The sequence below is a fragment of the Tinamus guttatus genome, unplaced genomic scaffold (genome assembly GCF_059628265.1).
Source record: "Tinamus guttatus ecotype Peru unplaced genomic scaffold, ASM5962826v1 Tinamus_guttatus_pri_ptg000012l, whole genome shotgun sequence".
NCBI classification, from domain to species: domain Eukaryota; kingdom Metazoa; phylum Chordata; class Aves; order Tinamiformes; family Tinamidae; genus Tinamus; species Tinamus guttatus.
Window position 1 is genome coordinate 714,393 of NW_028288546.1, and position 8,455 is coordinate 722,847.

General features: G+C 31.5%; 1 protein-coding gene and 1 long non-coding RNA gene across 4 annotated transcripts in view; one reads left to right on the forward strand and one right to left on the reverse strand.

The window, feature by feature from the left end:
* The window catches only part of CSMD3 (CUB and Sushi multiple domains 3), a 574,767-nt gene extending 572,680 nt beyond the window's left edge, over window positions 1-2,087 (forward strand). For all 3 annotated transcript variants that reach the window (XM_088523156.1, XM_088523167.1, XM_088523178.1), the window contains 2 exons: window positions 565-700; window positions 1,791-2,087. In XM_088523156.1, coding sequence (XP_088379282.1) covers window positions 565-700; window positions 1,791-1,950 — 296 coding nt within the window. In that variant the 3' untranslated portion in view covers window positions 1,951-2,087. The remainder of the gene's footprint in view (window positions 1-564; window positions 701-1,790) is intronic.
* Window positions 2,088-2,464: 377 nt separating this feature from the next.
* Window positions 2,465-2,822, reverse strand: LOC148596323 (uncharacterized). The gene is made up of 2 exons (XR_015913278.1): window positions 2,676-2,822; window positions 2,465-2,632 (listed from the first exon to the last, which is right to left on the reverse strand). It is a non-coding gene; the product is annotated as an uncharacterized LOC148596323 (long non-coding RNA).
* Window positions 2,823-8,455: the final 5,633 nt, after the last annotated feature.

The window sequence follows — 8,455 nt, forward strand, 5'->3', positions numbered from 1 at the left end:
GCTGAAGATCGTGTTCTTATTTTTCTGTCAATATCTTGATTTTGTTCTTAAAACTTTTTCCTACCTCTTACGCTCTGTGCATCAACAGCTATGCCTCATTAGGTCAATATGCCTTTTCAGGTGATGTTTATTTTATTTTAGTTTATTTTTTTTATGAATGGACCTTTTTTTTTCCTTTCCTATGTAAACAGATAATTATTCCAAATTTGACATTTTTTAACTCAGTACATTAATGTCTTATTTATTTCCATAATTACGACAATGAACAATAACTGAACAAAGTATTTAAGGCTTCATAGCATAATATCAAAAACTAGAAAAATACAGGAAGACAGTTACATCCCGTTGTCCTAACATTCAGCGTCCACTTACTTCTCACAGTATGGTATTCTATATTATATTTAGTGTTCTGGTAGTCTTAACATACAGCTGTATGAATGCACCTAGTCACGAGATGTTATTTGATCTGAAAGCTCTTTAGCTTTTACTGAATTCTGAACTTTATACAATAGTATGTGTCAGAGTAACAGATACTATATTGCGTGTTTCTTCCTATTTTTTCAGGTCTTAATATGTCTGAGGGTTCAAATTCTTCTAATCAACCACATGGTACAAATAGTAGTTCAGTGGCCATTGCTATCCTTGTGCCTTTCTTTGCCCTTATATTTGCAGGTTTTGGCTTTTATCTTTATAAACAAAGGTAAGCACAAATTAATTATATATAATCTCTGTATTAATTTGTGTTCTTATTGTCCATAAACCTTGTCAGAGTAAAATAAGATTTGTGCAAATCACAAATTTTACAAAATCCTTGTAAAATGTTGTTCCTCTCTGTGTTTAGGTATCACTGAGAGATTAGATTATTGCACCGTGATGTACTTTAACTCCCACCTATTTAAAATGTTATAAATCTCCCTTTTATAAGAACACAATGGATAAGATAAATTATTGGCATTCAGGAAATAATCAGTAGATTTTTGTGTTTGCTTGCAGTAATTTGTATTTTGTTTTGATATGTAGCAGAATTAACAATCATATCTTCAGTAATTTATTTTAATGCCTGCTCTTTTTATTGGCTTGCAAATATAGACAAGTATTATGTCAGTGAAGGGTTTCATTATGGAACTGTTTCTATGTCTAAAATTATTAGTTCATATGTGATTATGCCATACAAGTACCATAGTCTTCTCAGGGTTGTTCTGTTAGTGTGAGTTCAACAACATTTATCACTGTAATGAAAAGACAATTCATTGCCTACTAGTAGCTAAACTGGTGACTTGGTGTTGGTAGCCTAACTATAATTGTACCACACTCTGCAAAATGGCATCATTTTAAAGCACGTGCCATCATTTTTTTATCTATACTATTTTATTTTGAACTGGTTTAGAATGTGAAGGAATGCTCAAATGGTATTATTTTTTGCATTTGCTATAAACTGTATGATATAATAGTTTATCTTTACATTTTATATATATAATTTACAATATACTATATATTTTGAATTATAAAGATGGATTTTTTTCAGGGAATTAAACTAACATAATGAGTAATTTAGTAAAAAAGAATATTGTTCAACTAGAAATTGGTTCTCAATTTATTGCATTTTCAGAGGAAAAAGAAAAGTCTTGGTGTCTGTCTGTAATTTAAATTGTTGTATTTTAACTGCTTATCATTTGGCTATTCAAGTAGAAATACCTACTTCTTTTGAGGTTATTAACTGAGTTTTCAGATGAACCCCTGTTTAAATGAATCATAAAAACCTTACATATTACTTTTTCTTTCTCTAACAGGACTGCACCTAAAACACAGTATACAGGATGCTCTGTACATGAAAATAATAATGGACAAGCTGCTTTTGAAAACCCCATGTATGACACAAATGCAAAGTCTGTGGAAGGGAAAGCTGTACGATTTGACCCCAACTTGAACACTGTTTGCACAATGGTATAATGTGGTAATGATATATCTTCAAAGTCTGGAAATTGAAACACAACACAGTGCACATATAGTTCACTGATGACAAAAAAAATTAAAGCACACTTTTCAGGATATGCTGGGTCACCTTTTCCTGAGGATGATAGACAAGAGTGGGTTAGGTTATTTGTTTTGTTTTGTTTTCATAAACTGGATCAGAATCGTCTTCATGTTTCCTGTGGAGAGTTTTACAAAAATTCTGCTGCACTCCATGAGTGCTTACTCACGGTTTATTTGCTTTTTTAAAAAAGGAGATTATTCTAAAACATAAAACGTATTTGCATATATTGGAGGAGCATCCACTATCAGTACTTCTGTGCGTTATAAAAACTATAATAGAGGGTCTGGTTTTAAAAAAAAAAAAAAGATATAGATAGAAAATAAAAGCTATACTTACAGGAGATAATAGATCACTGACTTCTCTTTAACAGTCGCATGCTACATCTCTTTTTTTCATAAGTTTATACCATTTTTTCATTTGTTCAGTCCATTTAGGTTTTTCGTTTGTTTAATCAGTTAATTTTTAACTCCAGGTTATGGTATTTAAAATCAACAAATACAACTTACTCTTTTCACATCACAGAAGAAAAACTAAAATGCCAAATTTTCAGATTTTAGTTAATGAGTTTATTTCCCTGTTTTATATCTTGCTTCCTTTCTTCATGTTACAAGTCAAGCTCCTTTTCTCTGTTTTCATCAACAATACTCACAGATAGTAATGGGTACAAATTGGTTCCTACATTCCTCTTGTCAACCTTACAATTAGGTCAATTTTGCAATCAAGATGCTAGGATGCATTGTAGTTTGTTATGTGGCTTACTGATGAAGATCATTTGGAAGAGTGAAAAATTTTTCTTTTTTTTCAAATGTTAAAACATACTTATGTTTCCAATTGAAAAGTGCAGCTTAAAGAAACATTAGGGATCAAATTAATCTATCAAAATTATAAGGGTCCATATTTCGACCCATTCTAGTTAATCTAGATTGTACCTTGTCAATTTATTCCTTCAGCATTCTGTTGAAATGCATGCACAGAGCATGGCAAAATCCCATTGAAGTTGATAAAAAGAGTCTAACATACTTAAATGATCTTTGGATAGTGCCTACAAGGCAAAAGGGGATTATAGTTTGAAAATACTGTGTTTTCATGTTTATTTTATCTCTGTATTTTATGGAAACAAATCCGTACAGTTAATGATTTAAAAAGAAATATATTATCATAGTTCATTGAAAATAAAATTATTAAAATAAATAAATAAGTCAATAAAGCCATGATTTTACTAGAGGCAATCCATATTAGGGACAATTCCACAGCCCTCAAATACAAGTTTTAGACATTCCAGAAGCACTTCTAAGAAAATATACTTTTTAGTTTTGCAGTTGTTTCATAACAGAATTATTCAATGGCAACTCAGTAATTTATTTGATGTAGGTCATTGTCTTCCTTTTATAGCATGACTCACAAATACTGTGTGTTAGCCAGTGTGAATTATCTGTTATTGTCCCTTTCAGACATTAATGATTCTGTGGAAATCTAAACTTTTTATTACCGTAATAGAGAGTGCCTACCAAAAATCATTGTTCCCAGGATTGCTGCTTGGATTTCTATAATGTTTGATGAATTTCTTATAAACCATTTTACAACACTTTGTTTTGAAAATTCATACAACTCTGTCAAACTGTATTCTACTAAAAGGATGCCGTTTTATATTTTATACCATTAGTTGTTATTTATTCTTGTTTATTCAAATGACTGCAATAACTATGATTCATTCATTAATGTTAAGGTTAATACATTTGAGATCGTTTAAAATGTTTCTTCTGCAACTGGCTACTCCTCTTATATTAATGCATACACTTTTGTAAAGAAGTATATTTTTATGAAAAAAGGATTTGTAAAAGTATGATGTAAATTTTCAGTGCAATGTAAACGAAATAAAAATGGACAATTGCTTTTTTACCCTTGTTTCTTCTTTGGAATATGAGCTTTAAATCCATTTCAGATGTGAAGACTAGAAAATAGCCAAATTAATCATTTAAATTCCCTGTTTTTGTCAGTCTTAAAAGTAATTTTGTTTTCCCAGACTTTCTGTGTATTTTAGATAAAATACAAAATTTAGAATTACTTTCCCAAATAAGCAATGAATCCAAAGTGGACACTTACTTATGTACGATAATTATTTTTTCAATCGACTTGAAGAGGCAGATTTACAAGAAAGGTCTGTACTAGTCAACCTAGTGTGAAACACAGAAAAGTCTTCTTTTTTTTTTTTCACTCTTTAAAAGAAAACATTGCAAAAGCTTAGTGTTCCTGAAACTTGTAATCTTCTTGCTGAAGTTTGCTATCTTTCTGTAGAAATACAAAAACACACTTATTAACAGATAATACTAGTGCATACAGTGTTTTCTGGTATTAGAAAATTGTGATGACTTTCAATGACATTAAACTGGAAAGGGGAAATTACAAGGGGAAATAATGAGAAAATGCTATTTTTCTATAAAATGAAAAATGTCTTTTTGCTCACATGCCAGGAAAGTGGATAGCAAATCATGATTTGAAACTCTATTCATGGACTACAATTGTGGAAAAGAAAATTTAATATTATTTTGAGAATTTGATGCTAAATGTAAATTAAAAAGGCTTGTTCAGGCCCACTTTGAAATCAGTGAAGTTTGTTTTGCTGAATGGATTGAAAAGAGAAACAAGAAGTCACCATAAAAGTGGTATTGCGAGGGTAATGCCCTGTTTTTTTAGGAGGCTTGAGCAAATTAGTTAATTCTGAGAAGGGGAAGATATAAACCTGTTACACAGTGGGCAAATTTTAATACACAGACTATCAGTTCCTTTTTGGGCTTATGCATATGTGTTTTAATGTATAAAAATTGAACTTCCTTAACAATTTTGTTAATGATCAAAATAGAATACATCTTGCACTTTTCAAGAGTTGTACTGACTTCATTGTATACAGAATGAACTATTCATAATTGACTTAGTTTTCAATGTAGTTTCCTTAGCTAAATGATTCATAATTTGTGAGTGAAGTGTGCATCTTTTTTTTCACGGCAGAGTGGTTATTTTGACTGTGGCATATGGAGTTTCAGGTTAAGTTGCTTGTTTGGGGTTGGATAGCTCTATCAGCTACCTACTGATTCTTGTTTTTCTCAGGAAGACAGCAGGAAAAAAAAAAAAAAAAAAAGGTCTGTTTTTCCACTAGGCTTTCTGGCTACCTCGTTCAAGAAAACACACTACACAGAGAAAGTGTGGAAGAATGCAGGGAAGGTTTTGTGAGTCTTTTGGGGATTAAAGTAGCTTCTGCAGTACTAAGGACTTAGAAATTTCAAATTTATCTTAAGTTTCTATAACTACAGCCACTAAACAGTGACTCTGGGAGCATTTAAACTATGCACTTTGCAACTCATTGAGCTTTATTAATTCTCCATCCTCTGCTCATCATGAACCATCTGAACAACTCATTTTCATTAAAGCTATACTAGGATTTTACTCTATAATGGAATCCAGATACCCAAACACTAGTATTCAACTTCCCCAAATTAGCAGTTCTATCAGAACTATCCAGACAGATGAGCCAACACAAAATATAGCTAAAGATTTCTGATTTGTGTTTGTGAAATACAGCTGGATTTAATATGTATGCAAAATGTACTGTCGTGTAAAAATTCTTTGACAACATGAAGGCATTTTTGTGGGGAAAATAATAGTTACAAGTTTTATAGTGCCTAATAAGAGAGCCGGTGGAAAGTAAACTAAGCCTATAAATCCCGTCTTTGAAACAAAAACAGCTTTTCTTTTCCAAGTCTTAAAAGCAGATGCTATATGTAAAACAATTAGTGTAGTTGGCTGAAGTGTTCTGAAGTATCCATCATTTTTTCCAATATTAGTGAAATGAGGGGAATTTCAAATTTTGGATATGACTGTACAAGCAGGTGAGCAGATCTGTATTCCAGGGTGTAGATTCAGTTTTAAGTCCTACTCTTACACTAATTAATACAGTATTGTAAGTAAAGCGTAGATCACTTCTGCAGGAAGTTACCTTCTTACCTATATATTTATTTTAATCTTTAACTATACATTTATTTTTTAACCTTGTGTATACCTCTGTCCGTGCTGTTTCTGTAAAAAGATGATCCATACCTTTTTTCCTCTTTGATCACTTTTTTTTTTCTTGATTCCACAATGAAAAGCACAGCATATTTTGAAAAATGCTTCTTTGAAAGATTATCAGAATTGGAGAATATGGCTTGTATTATTTGTTGTATTAAAACTCCCTCAATCTTTATTAGATTGATCATAGTCTTCGTTAGACTGTTCTGTGAAAATTGTATTCAACTTGAGATTGACATTAGATAGCAATTTCTGTCCGTTATGTGTCTGTGACTTCAGAACCCACAATGCGGCAAGCAAGTTCCACTGTTTATCTCAAACTTCTTGTTTCTCATTTTACTGTCATTAGTCACTTCTACAGAAAATCTACCCAGCATTTCTGAAAGCCTAAAGATTTCAAAGATTTCCTAAAATCTGGAGCTTCTGTAATTTTGTTTTGATGTGATATCAAAGTCCACTCAAAAACAATAGAAAAAGATGCACTACATTGTTTTTGTAGGAAAGCTGGAAGTTAATAATATATTTATTACTGCCTATCAATTAAAATTTATTCTTTTTCCACCCTTTCTATTTTTTGTCTGAAATAATTAATTATTTCAAAATATAGTATTCAAGTGAGGAGAGCATGATACAGTGCCTAGAAATTCATTTAAATTTAAGATTTTTGCACTTGAAATCAATTTATTCTCCCAAATCAATGTGTGGCCCTGCTGTCTTTTTAAAGAAATTAAGAATTTGTCATTTCTGCACACAGTTTATTTCTCTTTAGCTCATTCACTCAAACAGTATATCCCTCTGACCATTTTGTTCATCTGCTTTGTTCTGCTGTCCTATAAGTGATAGGACAATGGGAAAATGATTCATCATTTCAATTCCTATGGTAATAAAAAGTACAAATACCTCTTGTAAATAATTTTGAGTATGATTTTGAAAGTATTAACTTGTTCATCTGGGACTAAGTGTAGAGGAAGTCCTGAAAAGTAAGTCCTTGCACTATTAATATACCATTATTTTGTTAATATGTTGAAATGTTGAAATGTTGAAAATAATCCGTACTATTACTCATATACCCAATGAGCATCTGTCAGTGCTCTGTATTTTGCTACATGTGAAATCTGCCAGAATAGGCTGATGAGTTCAAAATACTTGTTTGTGTGAAGTATATTTATAAAACACTTGTAGAAAGTGCCTCAGATACCAAACAGACTGCAAAGAGGAACTGCATATTGATCTTATGGTAAAATCTTAAACCCTTTCAACTAGTATTCAGAATTTTACATCTTGCTACAAGCCCATATTTCTAAAAATAAACATAATGTTTACCAGAGTGATCTTTGACCCCAGTTTTGTAGCACTGTCAAAATGCTTCATGTTAATAAGCTAAAAGATGCTATGTAGGGGCAAATTCATTATATAGTCATTGACTTTTCCATTACTTAACTGACAGGAGATTGAATCTGAATGCTCTAACTTGTGATTCTTGTGAGCTGTTCTGTTTAGTGCTTTATCACATTCAGTAATGATAAGAAAAGCTTAGTTAGTGACCTGCTAGAAATTGGGAGAAACTGTGAAATAACCCACCTTCCTCCAATTTCTGAAGAATAGACCCTTCTCCAAGAGAAGGATTTTGCAGTCCCATATATAGATAAAGAAATTGCAAATACATGAGGTAACATGATGATTAGCCTACCAAGAAAATGTGCAGTAGTGCAATTCTGACTCCCTCAGATTCTCTCTTCATGTGAGTTCAGAAATTGGTTTATGCTAGAAAAGTAATCTGAAAATTTGAAATACCTATGCGAGAAGAAAGGGAGAGGGAGAGGAGGGAAGGGCAGAGCAATAAATAGATCCTTGGTTTTGTTGATCAGTAACTCTAAAACAGAGTAAGAGATATCAGTCTGATGTGACTTTTTCCTCCAAACCCTCAGAACTTAATCTTCATTCCAGCCATTTTTTGACAAAAGTTTTCTTTCTTCCACCTTGTATCCATCTACTTATCTGGACTATGAAATAGCTTGATCCAAACCCAAAAGTTTTGAAGAGCAATTCTCAGGGGAAAGAAATCAGAAAATCAATGTAAATAGGGTCCATGTTATTTTAATTTTCTACTAGAAAGCATGATTTATGTTCTATTTACTAATGATTCTGGGATATGTTTTTCGTTAAATAAGAATATTTACTAATGATTCTGGGATATGTTTTTCATTAAATAAGAATAAATAAATTTTATGTCTTTAATCAACAATATAGAAATGTTTTGAGGCTTATAAAATTATACTACTGATTTTATCCATAAAATATTTTGAATGGCATCATCATTGTTAATTATGTTTTCATGTAGAAATAAGGAGATATGTA